The sequence below is a fragment of the Numenius arquata genome, chromosome 21, assembly GCF_964106895.1.
Source record: "Numenius arquata chromosome 21, bNumArq3.hap1.1, whole genome shotgun sequence".
Taxonomy (NCBI): Eukaryota; Metazoa; Chordata; class Aves; order Charadriiformes; family Scolopacidae; genus Numenius; species Numenius arquata.
Window position 1 is genome coordinate 2,012,381 of NC_133596.1, and position 20,620 is coordinate 2,033,000.

The 20,620-nt window shown below is 49.1% G+C and overlaps 1 protein-coding gene across 4 annotated transcripts; it reads right to left on the bottom strand.

The window, feature by feature from the left end:
* Positions 1-847: 847 nt before the first annotated feature.
* On the bottom strand, positions 848-20,619 carry ZCCHC17 (zinc finger CCHC-type containing 17). 4 transcript variants are annotated; one of them, XM_074162212.1, is made up of 8 exons: positions 20,414-20,612; positions 20,087-20,238; positions 19,510-19,567; positions 17,979-18,079; positions 16,301-16,392; positions 15,106-15,206; positions 12,971-13,122; positions 848-1,683 (listed from the first exon to the last, which is right to left on the bottom strand). In XM_074162212.1, the coding sequence occupies exons 2-8, from the start codon at positions 20,126-20,128 to the stop codon at positions 1,504-1,506; spliced, it is 726 nt and encodes a 241-aa protein (XP_074018313.1). In that variant the 5' UTR covers positions 20,129-20,238; positions 20,414-20,612; the 3' UTR covers positions 848-1,503. The 4 variants fall into 4 exon arrangements, with proteins under 4 accessions (XP_074018313.1, XP_074018314.1, XP_074018315.1 ...); XM_074162213.1 differs by having other exon boundaries at positions 860-1,683; positions 20,392-20,619; XM_074162215.1 differs by lacking the exon at positions 848-1,683 and adding an exon at positions 3,123-3,233.
* Position 20,620: the final 1 nt, after the last annotated feature.

The following is a 20,620-nucleotide window of genomic DNA, read 5'->3' on the forward strand; positions in this document are numbered from 1 at the left end:
GTTATATCCAGCCCAGACACCCCAGCAGTGATGCGGTTAAATGACCAGTGATCCCAGTAGCCCATCTCAGCTGGTTCTCCAAGCTGTGGAAATAAGAGAGTTCGCTATGGTTAGAAATGTGTTTTCCGGGGGGAACATTAGTTTGCTCCCACGGCAGCTCTGCCATCAGTCCTCCCGGACCCACCCACGCTCCATCCCAGCAAGAGGATCCTTCCCCCACCCAGTACAGACCAGCGCTCCCTGCCAAAGCACCAGCTGATGGAGCACGTCAGGCAGCCGGTGAGCCAGGAACCAAGGTCACAACCACTTAGTGTCTGGGGCCAGGAAGGGAACTGGTCCAAAAGGGGGGACTCGGCCACAGGGGACTGGGGCGAGAAGCACTGGAAAGGGCCAAGCGGAGGGAGAAGGGGCAAGATGCCACTGGCAACCCCGAGTCACCAGCAGGCAGTCACCAGCCCCACTCACTTCCCCACAGAGGCACCAGCAGTGACTCAGCTCCCCCCACGTGGCACATCTGCCCAGGCAGGGACACGCTGCTCCCCACAGACTTCCTCCGTCACCGCAGTCCAGAGCCACCCCGGGCCCGGCCCTCTGACATCCATCCCCCCTGACCTTCAGCTCCACTTACAAGATTTATGCTCCAGTTGCTCCTTACCAGAAGGCACCAGGCTTCTCCTAGGGATCACCTCATCACACACCCCCTTCCCGCCCCCAGGGAGCCTCTGAAAGCAGCCAGGACTTCAAAAAAACCCACCTTTAACACAGGTCACATCCCCTCCCATGAACCAGCTCGATCTTTTCACGGCCCAAGATGAAGCATAGAACGTGCAAAAGAAAAGACCAGGTTCAAAGTACAACTGGAGATTGGAGAGATTTATTTTCCATCACTTCCCAAGGCTGCAAACACACCACAGTTCGTGTTTACTTAAAATATCTCCGCTCTCCCCATTTGCTTCTTACTCTTCCACCCCCAGTGTTTGCAGACACAAGGAGCAAGGCTGGGGGGGGGGCAGTCTGGGGAGCGAAGCCAAGGCTCTGCCCCGTCACCGGCCGGCAGGATGCAGCCCCATCGCGGGGCCCAGCAACAGCCACCCCTGTCCCCAAGCACAGAGCAGGGACAGGCAGGGAGAGCACGGCAGCAGGGCTCCACCTTCTACAGGCCACGGGCCAGGGGCTGATGTCATGCAGGCTGGGGGGGGGTAGCCGGTCACACTGGCCAAAGAGCCACCCCTGGCAGCTTCCCCAGCGAAACAGGAGGCTACGAGACGGGAGAGGTGCCGACAAAGGGGTGTAATTAGCCAATTTTGGCAGGAGAGCTTACTGGTGGGAGAAAATGTCACCCCGCGCTGAAGATAATGGGGGACAGCTCGTCTCAAAGTCAACACCTGTAACAGCACACGCCGAGCGTTACTCGGAGAGAGGGAATCTTGTCCCCGGAGCAAGGGGGACGTGCTGATGCAGTGCTCGCTCCTCGTGGGGCGGAGCAGGGACTCGCGGTGCCCTTCAGTCCCGGGGCTTCTTCTTATGCTTCTTTTTCTTCTTCTTCTTCTGAGCCTTGCTGGGCTTTCCCGAGCGCTTGCTCCTCTTGCCAGCCGGCTGAGCCCCGTCGCTGTCTGAGTCCGAGCTCTCCGAGTCTGACTCCGAGGACTGCTTATTCTTGTGCTTCTTTTTCTTCTTCTTCTCCTAGCAAATGAAAGAAAATAAATATAAAACCTCACACGTGGGAAAACTGTCACTTGTGTGCTCAAACAGGGCAGTGAGACGCTTTCTGCAATGAGCATTTTATGAGCTGTGACAGGGGAGAGCCTGTTCCGACACGGAAGGCGCACGCGGCTTCTGCTCCAGCGCCCAGGATTGACCCATCGCCTTGGGCCCACGGGCAGGGAGGGCAGCTGTGGGAGCAGAGGGGCAGCAAAACCTCAATCCAAGCCTGGAAACTGTTTAGTCAAATCACAAGAAGAGAGCCCCTGCCGTCCCTCCACGGTCAGAGCATGCTCCATTATTTAAGGCTATTCTTTATTAATAGAGATTGGCAGAATGAAGCCTTTTTGCCACCAAAATGGGTTTCGAAAATACCCAGCTGGACGCGAGTGCCGTCCCTGCTTCCCCACCCCATCGTCAGCCCCCAGAGTGCCGGGAAATGAGCCCTGATGAGCACTAACGCCTTCCCGCCCTTCTGCTTGCAAGAAAGCCCAAGCCCAGGCGGTGCCAAGGTTTCTCGTAGGCGTCCCCGGAGGGGAGCGGGATGAGGAAATGGCCCTTTTGCAAGCACCGGCTCTTTGCACAACCTCAAAACACACTGCGCACCCTCCTGCCCTCGCAGCGGCCCACCCTCTGCCCCTGCACCCTCTCCCCCCCACAGGGAGAGTCCAGGGGCAGCGCCGAGCCCCCCCAGGCTGTGTTTCTGCAAAGCCCTGAAACAGTAGCTCTGCAGAGCTCAAGACCTGACGTTTAGATGCAGAATCAGAACAGCCGGTGCTGGAATGTAGGGTGTAGCACCTGGTGCTGTAGGGTGCTGCACCTGGGGAGGAATAACCAGCAGGTCATCCTCCCCCTCCACTCTGCCCTGGTGAGGCCACAGCTGGAGCACTCTGTCCAGTTCTGGGCTCCCCAGTTCAAGAAGCACAGGGAACTGCCGGAGAGGGTACAGTGGAAGGTTATGAAGATGATGAGGGGACTAGAACATCTCCCTGATGAGGAAAGGCTGAGGGACTTGGGTCTTTTTAGTCTGGAGAAGAGAAGACTGGGGGGGGGGGGGATCTGATCAATGACTATAAATACTTAAAGGGTGGATGTCAGGAGGATGGGACCAGTCTTTTTTCAGTGGTGCCCAGTGACAGGACAAGAGGTGACAGGCACAAACTGGAACACAGGAAGTTCCGTCTGAACACGAGGAGGAACTTCTTTCCTGTGAGGGTGGCAGAGCCCTGGAAGAGGCTGCCCAGGGAGGTGGTGGAGTCTCCTTCTCTGGAGACATTCAAACCCCGCCTGGACACGTTCCTGTGGAACCTGCTCTGGGTGACCCTGCTCTGGCAGGGGGTTGGACTGGATGGTCTCCAGAGGTCCCTTCCAACCCCATACCATTCTGTGATTCTGAATAAAGCTCATAAAGAACTCCAAAAGACATTGAAATGCTCTATTTTGAGGCATGTAACAGTAATGACCAGGCAGAGATTACGCTGAGATCAGTGCTGCAGCACACCTTCCACCGCGATGACATCGGGCAGCGCATCCTGCAGCAGAGAAAGGCTATTTAATGCTGCATCATTGCAACTTATGCATATTTAATTAGAAAGCACTACTGGGGGAGAGGATCTGAGCTGCATGCGCTGGCAGCACACACAGCCCAGCTGCTCACCCCCCTCTGCCCATCGCTTCACCCCTCTTCCAGGAGGAGGAACGTTGATGTTTGAGCCAGGCGTGCCCCCCCCGAGCCCAAGGAGCCCCACGGCTGGGGAAATCACTGCCCTCTGTCTAGGAGAGGCCAGCACTGGAGGCAGACTGGGCCAGGACTGGAGGCAGACTGGGCAGCCAGCACCAACCCCAGCAGTCCCAGTATCAGGAACACAAGTGGCTCAGAAAGGATCAGGTGGCGCGGTTGGTTTTTGTGCACAAATAAGCAAACATTCCAATCTGATCCCAGCTCAACTCACCTTCCTCATTGCCCGAATACCCACAGGACTATCGCACACACCAACTCCCAGAAGAAGGTGGAAGATGTGGGGTTCTAGGTATATTTTGTAGGAAGACGCTTTGAAAAAGAAATGACTGTCCTGCAAAAAATGTATTCTTTTCCCTAGCCTGTGGTTCTGGGAAGTAAAGGAAAGCAACATGCAAGTGAGTGGGCCTCTAAAAAAATAATTTACTATTTTGCATATACTTAGTATAAAGCTCTAGTTTTCTGAGTCCAGCAACACCAGCCTCCAACAAGGATTCACCAGTTTCTCCCACGGCCGCATCAATGAGAGACCTTCCTGTGCAAATGGCTACTGTCAATTTTCATTCTATTCAAGGCCATGAGGAGGACACCAGGAAAGAAGCAAAGGAAGGTTTCACGAAGTGGAGACGGCCCAGGGAGGCCACCCAAGCCCGTGCGACAGACATCAGTGAGGAATGCAACCCAGCGAGCAAAGCTTGCTGCTTTCATTAAGCCATTTTTTAAGCATTTGTGCTTAAAACAAGGTGCGCCTTCCCAGGTGCTCACTGCTCTGGAGCTGGTGCACCCCTAAGACCGGGCACAATCTTTCCCAAACTTGCTGCAAACCAGCATCTTACTCTCTTCCATGATTTAACTCGCATCCAGGTGTCAGTCACACACGAACTACCACCGGCTGCAATAGGAGGGGGGGTTATCCCCCAGCCGCAGCCCAGCTCCCTTCTCCCTATACATACTTTATCTTTACCGGGTGCATCTCCTCGAGACTGGTGCCATCCTGGGTTTGCAGAGACATGTCCCACAGCTGAGGTGGCACAGCACAATGGGAGACAGGCTGCGGCCAAATGACAGCCCCAAACATAACACATAACCGTGTTTTACATTCCGCTGTGGAAGGGAGTGTAATGGGAGAAGCCCAGAGCCCCCAAGCCAACAACTCCGCTTCTTTTCTTTGCCAAGAGTGTTCCGAATGACCTCGAGGCCACCCTTGGGCTCACGGAGTTTTACTGGGAGGGGTTTGCTGTAAGTCACCCCCACCTTGGCAGGGCTGTTAGTACCACACACTCGTTTCAGGAGAAGCCAAAAACGGCAGCGAGCCCAAGGGCACGGTGGTGCCAGTCACAGGGCTATGAGGCAGGACGAGTCCTCAGGGAGGCCACCCTTCCTTGGCCAGCTGCTGCAGACACCCACAGCCACCCCAGGAGCTAAGCCAAGGCATGATGAGGTGAACAGGGGCAATCAGCCACAGGTACACCAGATACCCGTACAAAACCAGAATGATGGGTGTGGGCAAGTATTTCCACCTGTTCCACCACAACCAGGCGCAGCCCTGGGGGCTAAAGGTCTGAACGCAGGGCTGACACTGGTTTTGTGGGTCCAGCGTGAGATACTCCCTCCTCCCTTGGGCACCCGCAGGTGCTGCCTTAGCCCTGTAACACACCCACCCCACCCTGGGGAAGAGAACATCCCCGGATGGAAAAAATCCATGGAAAGAAAACTCGCTTCAAAGAAGGAAGCCTGAGACACTGTCCCATTTGCATGTTCACTCAGAGGGCTCCAAGCTGAGAAACCAGCACTCCCCATAGTGTAGGGTGCTGCCCCTGGGGAGGAATAACCCCCTGCACCAGTACAGGTTTGGGACCAACCTGCTGGAGAGCAGCTCTGAGGAAAAAGACCTGGGAGTCCTGGTGGACAATAAGATGACCGTGAGCCAGCAATGTGCCATTGTGGCCAAGAAGGCCAATGGCATCCTGGGGGGCAGCACAAAGAGGGGGGCCAGCAGGTCCAGGGAGGTCATCCTCCCCCTCTGCTCTGCCCTGGTGGGGCCACAGCTGGAGCACTCTGTCCAGTTCTGGGCTCCCCGGTTCAAGAAGAACAGGGAACTGCCAGAGAGGGTCCAGCAGAGGCTACGAAGATGATGCGGGGACGAGAACATCTCCCTGATGAGGAAAGGCTGAGGGACTTGGGTCTTTTTAGTCTGGAGAAGAGAAGACTGAGGGGGGGGGATCTGATCAATGACTATAAATACTTAAAGGGTGGGTGTCAGGAGGATGGGACCAGTCTTTTTTCAGTGGTGCCCAGGGACAGGACAAGAGGTGACAGGCACAAACTGGAACACAGGAAGTTCCATCTAAACATGAGGAGGAACTTCTTTCCTGTGAGGGTGGCAGAGCCCTGGAAGAGGCTGCCCAGAGAGGTGGTGGAGTCTCCTTCTCTGGAGACATTCAAACCCTGCCTGGACACGTTCCTGTGGGACCTGCTCTGGGTGGACCTGCTCTGGCAGGGGGTTGGAGGAGATGGTCTCCAGAGGTCCCTTCCAACCCCATATCATTCTGTGATGTGCTCAAAATAAAAGCCAGGAGGAGCTAAGCACAGCATGAAAAATGAGGCAAAGAGGGGTTAAAAAACAATCCCTTGCAGTAACCGACCTTTACATCCCAGCTCTGCATCATCTGCTGGAGGCTCAGAGGTGCTGAGGCAGCTCACACCAGGGCAGACCAGCACCTTAGAGCCAAGCCCTGCATTAAGGTATGCATTACCAGTGAGGCCACAGGGTCACTGGTAGCCAGTGCCACCCACAACCTTCCCCTGAAGGGCAAATTGTCTTAAAATTGCTTGGGGAGAAAGAAGCATCCGAACGCGGGGAGCACAGAGATGGCTGGGTTCCCGTCCCCTCCCCAAGAGGCCTTTCCTCCATTAGCTTCAGCCACATCCAGACAGGAGCAGTGTCCACGTGAAGATTAATAACTGGCTTACAGGAAGACAAGGCGAGTCCATCTACATTTCATTTAAAAACAACATATTCTCCCCTAAGAGTGGCCCAGCTAAAGACATCAATTTAGCATGGATTATGTGTCGCAGCACCAGATAGAGGCTATCAATTAGGGACAGCAAAGGAAGGGAGCTAATAGCTCATTTAATGTGAAACAGAACAACTCTTCTATGGAGGTGGAAGAGCACAGAAAACATGTGGCTCGGAGCTGAGCATCAAGCAGAGCCCTCTGGGGGGAAGAGAGCAGAGGATCGAGTTCACATTTGGCAGACCTTGGGGGGTATCAGTTTTCTGTAGCTTCACAACAGCACTATCATCACTGATGTCACCCAAAATTTCAGTGCCTACATTTTTCCGTGAGACGCCACCAGACCCAAAGTCCCCCACCCACAGACTAAGGGCAGAAGCAAATCCTAACGGGTTTTGGAAGAAAAGGGAGGTGAAGAGTTAAATCTTCTAGAGAAAGGGATGCAGCAAGGAGAATTTTCTCAAGCTTTTCCAGCCCGTGCACATGGTGAGAAAGTTTGACAAGAGCTTAACAACTAACAGAGTCTCATTCCGGAGCTTGGGAAACTTTCTCAGCACGTGAAGGCTGAAGCCAGGACAGGATGTCACACCAGCCCCTTCAGGATTACAGGGGAAAGAAAAATACACACGTGGGCATTGTGCTAGCTGGAAAAAAAAAAAAGAAAAGAAAAGAAAATGAACCAAATCTCAGTCTCCTCTTTTTGGGGGCTTCTAAAAGCCAAACTGCTGAGACCAACAGAGAAAAAGTACTTTCAGTGCAGTGCTGCAAACACTACAATGTAAGCACACCCCGCACTGCAAATGCTGCGGGGAGAGGCCAGCGATGGAAGAGCCGAACATTTTCCGTAGCAGGAGGCAGTGCTGCTGCTGCTGTAGTAAAATTGGTATTAACTCAAAAAACGAAATGTAACACGTAATCAAAGCAACCAAGGGAACCTGCCATTGCTGCTAAAAGTCCTCTATACAGCCCCAACCATGTTTCATTAATTAGAGAGAAAAAGTAACTAGACAGAATTAATCCAAGATTGAATTAAGCAACTAACTACTAGAAAATGTAGCTCGGTTAGTAAGTAGGATATTTCTGTTAAGAGAATGATGAGCTGGAGGCCTGGTCAGAAAACCACCTGGAACTGCCAAGATTAGAGGAGAAGGAGGTAAAAGGGAATTTCGGCAGGGGAGATCGCAACCACCAACTCATTGACCCAAAAAGAACAGTGGAAGACGACAACAGACTCTGCACCCTAATTTACATAGTAAATGAAGAAACCTTGACCAATCGTTACAGAGAATCATAGAATTGTCTGGGTTGGAAGGGACCTTTCAGATCATCTAGTCCAACCATCAACCTAACACTGAAAAAAACCCATCACTAAACCATGTCTCTAAGCTCTATGTCAACCCATCTTTTAAACACCTCCAGGGATGGGGACTCAACCACTGCCCTGGGCAGCCCATTCCAAGGCTTAAAAACCCTTTCTGTGTCAAAATTTTTCCTAATCTCCAATCTGAACCTCCCCTGGTGCAACTTGAGGCCATTTCCTCTTGTCCCATCGCCTGTGACTTGGCAGAAGAGATCGACCCCCCTGGCTACACCCTCCTTTCAGGGAGTTGTAGAGCTTGAGAAGGTCTCCCCTCAGCCTCCTTTTCTCCAGGCTGAACACCCCCAGCTCCCTCAGCCGCTCCTCACAAGACTTGTTCTCCAGACCCCTCACCAGCTCCATTGCCCTTCTCTGGACCCGCTCCAGCCCCTCAATGTCTTTTTTGTGGTGAGGGGCCCAAAACTGGACCCAGCCCTCGAGGTGGGGCCTCACCAGTGCCCAGTCCAGGGGGACGATCACCTCTCGAGTCCTACTCACCACGCTGTTCCTGATCCAGGCCAGGATGCTGGTGACCTTCTTGGCCACCTGGGCACACTGCTGGCTCGTGTTCAGCCGACAGTCGACCAACACCTCCAGGTCCTTTTCTGCCAGACACTCTGCCCCAGGGCTGTAGCGCTGCATGGGATTGGTGTGACCCATAACGATGAATATGTATTAATAGTTAGAATATGTAATAATCAGTGTATAAAAAGGGAAATTTTTGAAACTAAGTTGTGTCCCAACAAGCACCCCATTTCCGCAAATGGAATAAACTTGGAAATAGCTCTGCTCTGTGTTACTGGTTTGCACAGTGGGGAAAGAACCCAGATTTGGGCCAACACTGTGAAATCCTTCTGTACAAGCAGCATCCTTCTATCAGCCACAGATTTATTCAAACTCCAGCACCCCAGTACTGGGAGACAGACACTCCGCTGGTTACCAGTGGCCTATGTATGGAGAGGACAGTGCCAAGGGAAAGGACAGATTTCTGCCTCCAGCAACAGCAGCAAAGCCCTGCCACACCCAGAGGTCCAAACTGGCCTCCAGAAGCAAGGGCTGGTGAGGGATGGAGCTCAGCGCAGTTCCCAGGCTCACCCAGGCACTCCCCCAGAACTGCAAACACTGCATTTGTGTCAACATTTCGAGTGGGTTTTGCCCAAGCAGGCTGTGAGCGCAAAGATGCTGAGAATCAACAAATAGGAAGACCTGCACGTTACGGTTCCTTGCACGTCCTGTCCAAGTTACGTAACGATCACAATTCTGCCAAAACAGAACAAACTTCCTTCATAATCCCTCATCTACAAAACCCATGCTGGGAGCTGGCAGGCAGAAGGGTGACAGGCTGGGTTTGAACCTGATAGTGCAGGTTCTCCTACTTTATCTTCAAAAAGCTGACACTAAGAGGGGACCACGTTAGCACCCAAGGCTCCCTCCTGCCCTTTGGAGGGAAAGTTCCTCAGGGCTATGCTTTAAGAATGTTACAACAGTTCATTCCTTCTAAAGATATTTGATTTTGAGATAAGAAGGGAGTGTCCAGAACTCTCCAAGAAGTTTAAATATTTTTTGCCAGATCCTTTTGTGGAGTTATGGTCTCATTTGGAGACTTTACGGTCGTCCTTGGGAAAAATTAGAATGGATTTCCAGACATGTGTCTTTCTACATATCCACAGAGGTGCCAGTATCCCTTCCAGGGTTTCTTAATTTTTAAAAAGAAAAAAAAAAAAAAAAAAAAAAAAGGAAAAAGTGAAGTCCAATTCAATGCCAAACAAGAATCATCACATAAATCTAAAGGTATTAGTGCATCCCTTGTTTGAGGATCAGTCAGAATTAATCTGATGAGCAGAATCCAGTCTACGGTCATTAAATAGATATAGCAAAGTTGAGAAAAGTACAGGTAAGGACAATAAGGGAACAGCATAGCGTGTGAAGAGCTGTGCACTCAACTAATGCCATTTAAGAACTAGTAAAACAAGTACCAGCTACAAGTGAGGAGGGATTAAGGCCTGATGAACTACAGGTCACTGAACAAACAATTAAGAAGGTGCGGTTCTTACATGAAGAGACAATCTCTGCAAGGAGACAGCCTGGAAATCTCTCATGGGAGGAGAAAGCAGCAAAGTCTGCCAAAAAAGCCATCACATTTTCTATGCGATTCCAACGGCCATCGCAAAACTACCCCAGGGATAAGGAACTTAAGAAGGAAGTCACAGAAGATGTGATGCTTTTGTAGAGTTGAAATTAAAGGGGTCACTCCTGGTGTGGAAACAACAGATCTCTTCTTGAAAGACAGACAGGAGAGAAAAATCCGCAGGGTCCGTTTCCTCCCAGCACGTCTGCCTCCCACACTGGCTCAGCACCCACACGCTGCCATGTTCCCATGGGATCTACTTCACCCCATGACCCATGGAGCAGAAGTGAAGGGGATGCATCCCCATGGAGCTGCCAGCGACCTCTCAGGCGCTCCCCGGTACTCCCACAGTGGCAGCATCCCCATGTCTCCCCGCAGCCACTGATTTTCTCCAGGATGATGGGAGGCAGGACAGAGCTCTCGTGCACTAACAGGGGATCTGTCACCAGAAAAACTTGTGGCCTTGGTCACACCAGAAGCATGGACCTGAGCAGAGACCTGAAGCCTCCAGCTGTCTCCAACTCCTGTAAATGCTGTGGGGCTCGGGCAGGAGTGAAGTGGGGAACCATGGGGAAGGAAAGCTGAGAAAAAAAGGCGTAAGGACCCTGGTGTACCTCTGTAAGGAGAGGAGTCTCTGGGAAGAGTGAAGAGCACCCAGAGAAGTATCAGACCAAGGAAAAAGAAAATGTTGATCATGAACAACCAAAAATGTCAATACCATTGCTATGGCACTAAACGGATGCTTGTTGGATAGTGGTTCCTATACACTCATTTAAAAATATAAGCTCTACATTTATGTTACAAAAATCAGATGGGATGGGGTCAACAAGGCAATTCTAAGTAGGTAGATTGAGCTATTTCTACTTTGTGTAAATCCCCCCGGGGCTCCAGGCAAGCAGGGAAGCACATGGTGGCTCCCAGACAAGATCACAGCAGGCACTCAAGACAACAAGGGAGCTATTCATTGCGAGGATCCCACATCCTGCCTCTGAAAAGGCTCAAAGTTTCATTTTCCAGCACTGGAAAACATCTGAAAACTTTTGATCTCCTCCTTGAGAAGGGAGGAAGATCAAAGGAACAAGCACAATTTTAAGGAAGGCTGTTAATCCACAGACCCAAAAAAAAATGAGTAACAAACTCAGGCCAGTGACCCACATATCCTGTAGCCTCAGCAGGGCAAGACTCCACGGGGACTCCCCACCCCATCGATGGGCACTGATACGATAACGAGCCATTTGTGCACCTCTTAGTGTAATTTTTCCCCCACAGCATTTAAACTACAGCTACAGGAGCCTTTTCCAAACCATCCTCACTGCTGGAGGGAGGAGAAGCCTCAGTGTGAGTTACCGATGGCCTCTTACGCTGCTCCGTGGCCAGAGAGAAGCCCAAAGTCTGGAGCACGGAAAGGTCAGGGTCGCAGCAAGCCCAGGTTCAATCACGTGGTTCCAAGATCAGAACAGAAAGAAGAGTATGTGTATTTTCTACCGCAGCGTAACAACACCCAGCAGATGCACCCAAGGCATTCTGGAGTGAGAGCCCATGTAGTGGGGAAGCAAAGCACATCTCAGGATGGAACCAGGCAACAGGATCTACAGCCTAAAGAGATCCCGTTCTCACAACTGGATAGAAAGCCAGAGTGTTACTGGGCAAGGAAAGCTGCAGATTAGACGTGGAATTAACACTGATTTAATTTTGTACTGGCTGGAGGGGAGAAACAATTGTGCCATGTGGCAGAAACTGACACAGGGAAAGTCAGGACACACCTGGCTCTTCTACAGTTGCCTCCTACAATCCCCCACACCCCCCCAGCTACTCCTCTCCTACTCAAATAACAGCGCATCAAAGTGCCATAAATCAGATCACCACTGAAAAACCTGACTGGAAGCGAGACTTCAGCTACCAGTGTCGCTCCAGACTGCTCCGAGTGCTGCCATCAAAACACACCCCTCCATTCCCTGATCCCGGCGCCCGCAGTCCCTCCTACCAGTGCTAGCACTGATGCAACTCCACAGTGAGCCTGGGGAACCAAGCTCTGGGAAGCTGGTTCTCACTGTGCAACTGCCTACAATATCCTTCTCCCTCTCCTGAAAAAGGAAATCCACCACCTCTCCTGCCTGTTGCCCCTCTCTGGGGATACAGACAGGCTACAGAGCTGGAAAGAAAAATAAAAAGAAAGGAGGGAAAAACAAACAAACAAAAAAAAAAACCCACAAAAAAGGCTTCGGAAGTGTAACCAAAGTTGGACTCCAGTTGAGAAGGGGCTGATGAAACAGTTTATTTACTGAAGTTCAGAACTGGAATACTCGTTGCTGTATTATCAGACTGGCCACCAAACGCTCCCATTTTGGATTCAGGTCTCCCCCACATTTTACAGAAGCCTGCTCTGAAGCCAGCGTTCAAACACGGGACATAAAAGATCTCTTATCTCTTGACATTTTCACATAGAGAAAAATTGCTTTAGAGCCTGGAAGTGAAGTACAGTCCCTGTGCAAATACAACAGTGATTTTCCCCCGCCACGTGCAGATAAGCCCAGTTCACATGGCACCGGCTGGGTCAGGACATCCACTTTAGCAAGGCAGCGGGGCACTGAGTTCAGATCAAAGAAAGGTGTTGGGGCAAGAACAGCAAAAAGGGAGGGGAAAGAGGTTATTGGCAAGAACCACAGTAATTCAGGAAACTGAAGCAATTTCTATAGAGCCTCAGAAAGCCTAGGAGGCAAAAAAAAAAAAAAAAAAATACAAACCAACCAACCAACCCACCCTTTTCTCACTGTAAGGAATATCTTTTGAGACTGTGCATTATAGCACAAAACCATCTTAAAGACAGTTTAGCAGGAATACAGGGAGAAAGGATAAGAGTTACCTAAAAAGCCTGCAGAGGAGATTCCTGGTTTTGCTACAGACCCTGCACAAAACCGAACCACTTCCTCAGCCCAGAACCGGCTACTCACAACCACAGCGCTGCAGTGAATCACAGACGTAACTATATCTGGCTCACTTTTCCAGGCCAGCAGTGGGGCACCTCCTACCTTTTTCCTTTTTTTTGAAGAATCCTCAGCCAGGCTGGTCTTTTTATCCCTTTCACATCCTGCTGCTGCCACCTCCTCTTCCTCCTCCTCCTCTGGAATGAGGCTGTATTTGGTCCCTCCAGGCTGCATGAAACACTCCTTGGCAAAATGACCTGTAAAACAGTGTTCGAAGGAACAACCCACATCACCACCCCCTTTTTTTATTTTATTTAAGCAACTGTATTTCAGACACCTAAAGTGCCCCAATGATCGTTTTATTAGTTACAATAAGAGAATCTACACTGTATATTTTTTTTGACCTTTCATTTCAGCTCGTTTAACGTGCCCTGATTAAACAGGAGCAGACGCAACCCAGGGCGTTCTGGAAAGATTAGTCAGATTAAAACTAAAACACTCTGTCTGAACAAGGGCAAGTGGTAGAAACGTGTCTGCACAAGGGCTTAAACAGCATGGAAAAGTGTATGGAAAGGGAGTAAGTTGGTTTGACAGGCATCTGGTAAATGAGACCAAACCCACAAACATAAAGGAAATCAGCTCGCTCTGGTTCTACATCTTCTACTCTGGAGACATCAAAGTTGTCCTTCTAACAGTTATAGTGGGAACGGCAGCTCTATCAGGCAAGCAGATCTATCCGAGTAGACATCATCAGTAAAAAGCAGACTGGAAATATGCAGAATCCAGCTTAAAGCTCTTGGGGTTGTTTAAAATGGTATTTTAAAGACAGTTATCTATCACTACAGAGAACCATAGCCGTTATCAACCTTATAGAATCATAGAATCGTCCAGGTTGGAAGAGACCCTTGGGATCATCGAGTCCAACCATCTACCCTACTCTAAAAAGTTCTCCCCTATATCATATCCCCCAACACCACATCTAAACGGATCTTAAACACATCCAGGGATGGTGACTCAACCCCCTCCCTGGGCAGCCTATTCCAATGCCCGACCACTCGTTCTGTGAAAAATTCTTTCCTAATGTTCAGTCTAAACCTACCCTGCTGGAGCTTGAAGCCGTTCCCTCTCGTTCTGTCATTAATTCCTGTGCGAAGAGACCAGCACCAACCTCTCTACAGTGTCCTCTCAAGTAGTCGTAGAGAGTGATGAGGTCTCCCCTCAGCCTCCTCTTCCTCAAACTAAACAGTCCCAGCTCCTTCAACCGCTCTTCATAGGATTTGTTTTCCAACCTTCTCCCGAATAGCATGAACTCCAGCGTAACTGTTCACTCTATGGCTAAGTAACATAAGACAAATACGGTGCAGGAAAAACTCCATGTACAGAAAAACTACTTTATGCCTCAGCAACTTGCAAAAACCTACTGAGAAGGCATCGCATAAGCCAACTTCCTATTGCTGGACTGGGCAAAACACAAACTTTTCCCCAGGTTAAAAAAACCCAACACACAAACGCTTGTTTTCAGCTGTAAGACGCTGCTCACAATCCAACACCGCGTTCCATAAAGTAATTTTCCACTGATCGCTCTTCAGAATGAAAAGATCTGGTGAAGGCACATACTTATTCCTACTGTGTTTCCTATTATAGGCGCGTTTACTGCAAGGTCAAGTTGAACATGCACCTTCCCACAGGAGCTGAACATTACGTTGTTTATGGTGAATATTCTTTATTTTTGGAGGTTATTCTACGTGGTGTGTCCAAGGAGAGAAAGTGAGCCTGGAAATAGCCCAGAAAGAGCTGCTTCCTTTATGCAGCTTTCCTGACACTGAGAGTACAGGGAACGGACTCATCACTAGTGAGAACATCAAGGCACAAATACAAATTCATTTGGTATGTTCTGGGCATCTCAAGTCTTTTTATATCTTAAAATGCAAAACTGGAACAAGACCTCAGCTACAAGACTCATTAACACCAATACTGCAGGAGGGGAACCTGGACTGTGCTCAGCAGGAAGGTTCTTCACAGGAAGCTCAAAGGGATGGGATTTTAAGAAACAAACCTTTATAAAAGGAGATCGGCTAAGCCTTTTCTTTTTGTAACAAGTGACAGAAAATGTAGTTCTCCTCTAAAAGAGACACGTGGAAGCAAAATTCAGTCCTTACGCACAGCCACAGTACTACAGGTCAGCACCTGGTTAGAAGAAGGCTGCATCAGAAGAACAGGACACCGCTGCCTGAACGTACCTTTGCAGCCACATTTCTTGCACACAGTGTTCAAAACAGCTTCCAGCGTGATCTTCTGACTAGTGTAGTCTCTGAACATGCGCCTTTTCCTCTCATCCTGACTGGAAAGAGAAGGACAGCTCCATTTTCAATCCACTCGCATCTTTAACCCTGTATATTTATATAGGCACAACCTAAATGCAAGTTTTTTTCAAATGTTGCTCTAAAAACACCACTTAATCAGCTAAAACAATGAACGGAGGTAACCGACTGCTCATTAGGATAAACCACATCGTTAACAGCGTATTAGCTGTCATTTCTACTTTTGAAATTAACCGAGCACTCTCTACACAAAGCAGACAGATGCAGAGAGCTACACTTATGTCCTTTATACTAATGTCTGCATTTTGTGTGCGATTACACACACATACATACACTTCCCCAGGATGAAAACAAAGCAATTTTATTTGACCTGCAAGAGATATCACCAAACAAAAAGGCAGACGAGGAAGTTCTGAAACATCCAAGCAGTTAAGATTTGATTTTATAGCATGTGGGAGTGAGACAAATCCCAGCTGGAATGAATCATAGAATGGTTAGAGTTGGAAGGGACCTTAAAGATCGTTGAGTTCCAATGCCCCTGCCCTGGGCAGGGACACCTCCCACCACACCAGGTTGCTCCAAGCCCCATCCAACCTGGCCTTGAACCCCTCCAGGGGTGGGGCAGCCACAGCTTCTCGGGGCAACCTGGGCCAGGCTCTCACCACCCTCACAGCAAAGAATTTCTTTCTAGAATCTAATCTAAATCTCCCCTTTTTCAATTTAAAACGGTTACCCCTCATCCTACAGCTCCCCTCCCTGAACCTCCCCAGCTCTCCTATAGGTTCCTTTAAGATCCTGAAGAGTTCTCCCAGCACAAGCACTGGGCCATCGCAACACAGGAATGAGAATCACGCCGCGGTGTGAAGGGCTGGAGCTCCCTGCAGCCCCCCCACCGGCTCCTGCCTGCCTCTGGGGAGTGTAACCACAGCAGTGCCTTCAATCGGCCCTCCAACCAGCCAGAGCATCACTGGGGGGGCTTTCTGAGCCTCCCTCACCCTCCAAAGGAGGGGGCACCTGGAAAAGCATGGCAGGAAAGCTAGGAATGCAGGGCAGGGCAAAGCGGGCAGTATCAACCTGTCTGCTCTGTTATACTCCGCTCGGGAGATTTACCTACTCAAGAGAAACGTTGTTGGGATCCAGATCTTTTCCTGTGCCTTGGTTAACGACCTTCATGGAGAGGGAAAGCTTCAGTTTGTCATCTTTCATCTGAAAGAGAAAGAGATGGAATGAGAAGAATAAATGACTATGATGTTCATCAATTCACCGTATCTGGAGACCTACAGAGAAAGAAATTGTCGGCCAGCAAAGAGCAGCACTACAAAAAACACTACATGAAGGTGCTTTTCTTCTATTATTTCACAGCTGCATTTACATTTTAGAGTATCCTAGCTAATAAAAGAGCTTCCATTGAGCAGTTCTCTCAATAACAAGACAAGATCAAACTATAGGTCGATTCAGGCTAATATCCTGCTTTCGGTATGACCAAACCCAAGTGCACGTTTGGAAGCTTTGCTGTAATTCTCAAATCATCCACCCCCATGGCAGTTCCCCTGGACCAGTACTTTGGCCAACTTGCACCCTGAGAAATGAAACTTTAAATCCTTTTTTCCCCATTTTGATCACCTTAGGAGACTCTTTAAGTACCTCTATTAGTAGGATTCAGAAAAGAGTAAGCCCCTAAGTCCTTGATTGCCACATTATCACGTTAGAAACAAGAGCAAATGTTGAATGTTTGGGAGCTTTTTTAAAGCCTTTCTTGCAACTTTCTGCATTTTCACCCATACTGCTATTGAAGATGTTTCTATTTTGTCTCTTTATGAAGTATTCCGCTGTCCACCTCTCCAAAAGTCTTCTGCCCCTTGCCTCTACAGCAAGGAAGCCAGGAACCCAACAACTGTGTTCCAGACAAAGAAAACAGTGGCTTAATAAAAATTTATATAAAAAACCCCCAAAATTTAAAAAAAAACACATCACAGATGGCTAAAAAGAAGCTGTAAAGTCTTTCATACAGTTTTTCTGCACTTTGTAAATAAGATAAAGTTTCTCAATCCATTTCCCTTATCTCACACAAAATGAATCCTTGTTTTGTAAACTAACTCCATTATCTTCTTCCAAAAAAAATGCAAAGCATTTACAGCCAAATCCTGTGAACGCTTCTACCTTGATCCCAACAAAATGCAGTCAGCTTGCTTTGTTTCCATGGCTTCACCAAAGCAAGAGTCTTTAGTTTTTGTTCCAAGTGATCTTTACGTACAGACGATATGCTCTTTCTGCAGAAGAAAAGGCAATGTCGTTTGGAGCGGGGGAGGGAAATCCATCATGCTCTTACATCAAAACAAAGAAACAAAAAGCCTCTGTATTTTCTATTCAATTCACTGCCACTGGTACTTTCTTGAAAACAAGTAAACATAATTCTCAGCTTCTAAGAACACACCTGTCTCTCAAAACAGTTAGTGAACTGTGTTTATATCAGCTCTTATCTCGGGATCCTCTCACATCGCTCATTTAGCCACCAAATCCCACAGTGAAGGTGATCCCCGTGAGGGATGCGCAGGGGAAGAAAGGGAAGTGTTTTGCTTTGAAGCTAAAAGCTTTTAGTAATTCCCTTTTTCTGAACTGCCTTGTTGCAAGTCACAGAAGCCATGAGCCCAAAGTCACATCTGGGGGTAAAGAGAATTCCCCCACCAAACCCCAACAAAGCGGCAGGAACACACAGCCTCTGTGCGCAGCAGCTCTCAGGGGTTTTGCAGTATATTTTATCTACACAGCACTAAAAGAAGAATTAACATTACCTCTTTTCCAATAAGCTTCACCCATACTTTGTCTCCAACATCTACTATCTCAGAGGGTTTGTCCACGCGGCAGGAGGACATGTGAGTCCTATGGACAAGGCCTGGTCATGGGTTTGGAAGAGAAGAAAGGGAAAATGTAAAGATAAATCTCCACTGAATGTCAGTTTTGCCCTTAGGACAGCAGTCCCCAAAGTGGGGATGCGAGACCATCCTTTGGGGTGGATAGTGGAAAGAGATTATTTTTGTACTATTAATAAATAAAAGGTTTGAAAAAATTAATAGTGTTTATTTCATCTTTAGTCATCTTCTTTAATTTCTATTTTTGAGTGTGTTTATATGGTACACAACATTAGGACAGTAGTATATATTATATAAATTTATAAATAAATATACACACATTGAGGAGTGTGTGCTCAAAAAATTTTTTAACTGATAGGGTTAACTGATTTTAATTGCCCATGCACAATCAAAAACGTTTGGAGACCACTGCTCTGGGGGACAGGGAACACATTCAGGAGTTGCCTTTAGCAAAACTAACCGTTTCTTTCCTCCAGTACATTATGCTGGTGAGAATCAACTAGTTACATCAATCAAACATATCACGATCTGCTCCAAATTAATTCAGAGAAGCGGGCCCCCAAAGCAGTATCTTTTTACCCAAAATATAAGACACCCATATGGAAAAACCGTAGCAGGCACTAACACCTCTCCCTTCCTGCCTGTGCTGTGAGGCCACCCCAAGCACTAGAGAATGAAGAGCCCATTTCACGCATCAGCAGCACAATACCTTGTTGGCAAAGTCGAAAGCATGAAACGTCAAGGCTGCCCTGATCTCCTGTAATCACAAGGTGACACAGCCCCAAGACTGTATTTTTAATTTGCATGAGTGACACCTGGGTGACGGGGCTACACAAGGGAGGATAAACACGGAATCACACCTTGTTGTTCAAGCTCATATTTCAGGGCCCGTTTGCGTCTCAAAGTGACTTCCCTCCAGCAGCCACACCTCTGTCCACAAATTTTTATTAGACCTGGCACTAGAGTGACGAGGAACTTCAAGAGGAGAGCGGAAAAGGGGTTATTTGTGGGGCTACCAGCATCTGGCAGAACAGCCACCCTGTGCTGCTGCTTCTGTAAAATGAGTTTGTTCAGCTGCAGGTTTCCCACAAATGTAGACAGAGCTTTGAGTCAGCTTTTCTGGTTTTTTTATTTGAGCTTCACTTGTATCAGTCACAAAAGCAGTAGGTTGGACAAATTATCTAACTGTAGAAAGTTTCTGTAGTTCTTCCAATACCTTAAAATGATTCTCTAAAATATCCTGCAGCCCTCTCAGTCTTTTTAGTATTCCTGCAAGCATACCATCATATTCTAAATATTTTCTGAGAACCTCAATTTATTCATAATTCAGGAAAAAAAAATATCTTTTTCTGAGCTTTTTCTAGAAGCTAGCAAGCCCTTAAATCTGAGGATGACTGCTTGGCTTGAGCGTGTCAACATGAAGCAACGTCTGAACAAAATGAGAGAAACAAACCTTGCTTCCTGCAGCCTGGAATTTTTATAAATGCCCCATATTCCGTCACTGTGGCAACCTGTGAAGAAAATCAATACAACACGTGAGGCAAAGCCCTTCACAAAACACAGGTTGGAACCATAGAATGGTTTGGGTTGGAAGGGACCTTGAAGGTCACCTCATTCCAACTCCCTGCCCTGGGCAGGGACACCTCCCACCAGAGGAGGTTGCTCCAAGCCCCCTCCAACCTGGCCTTGAACCTCTCCAGGGATGGGGTGGAACTACAAAAAGACTATGCAGTTGTGCTTTCATTCAGTTTTAAACTTCAAGGCAGGTCAGACAGTGCATTGCTTAATATCTCTGGGGTGGTCAGCCAATTGCTCCTACGCTAGTCAGATAAGCAACTTATATTCATATGTATGTACAGAAACACATAGATACAGGTATATATGAGTGTATATACGTGGAACAGGACTGTCAGTTACACAAACTGCCACTGAACTAAGCCGAGCCTAAAACAACAAAATAAAGAAGCAAAGCAGCACACCACAGGCTGTGACGCCTCCCGGGGCAGGCCACGGGCAGCAGCCTCACACACCTCTCCCTGGAAGATGGCATAGAGCTCGGGCAGCGGCTCCATCCCCGCAGCCCCCGCCGGCTCCCGGCGAGAGATGTTCCCACGGTCCAGCCGACGCCAGCGGAATTCACCCCAGACTACCGCACACCGGCCACCCGAGAGCAGAGCAATACCTTGGAAAGAAAGACCCAAATTAACACAGGAAACCGTCTGCGGCTGCGCCGATGAGCAGCCAACTGCGAGGAGTTAATCTGGACCTAGGTTACAGCCCGGCACCGACCCCCCAGCGCGGGTCACAGACGCCCCGACGCTCCCTGCCCTCTCACCGCGGGATCCAGCGACTCTCACCGGCTCAGGGGGCGGCGGGGCCGGAAGCCGCGGTGCCCGGTGCAGGCCTGACACGGGGAAGCGAGGCCAGAAGGCCCCGGCCCAGTGGTCATGGGGAAGCCGGGGCCCGTCAGCGCCCAGCACGAGGGTCCTCAACTGCCGCCATCACTCGCCCCCTCCGGCCGCCGCCATTTTGCTCCCTCTACACACCCCCTTCACCTTGCAGCA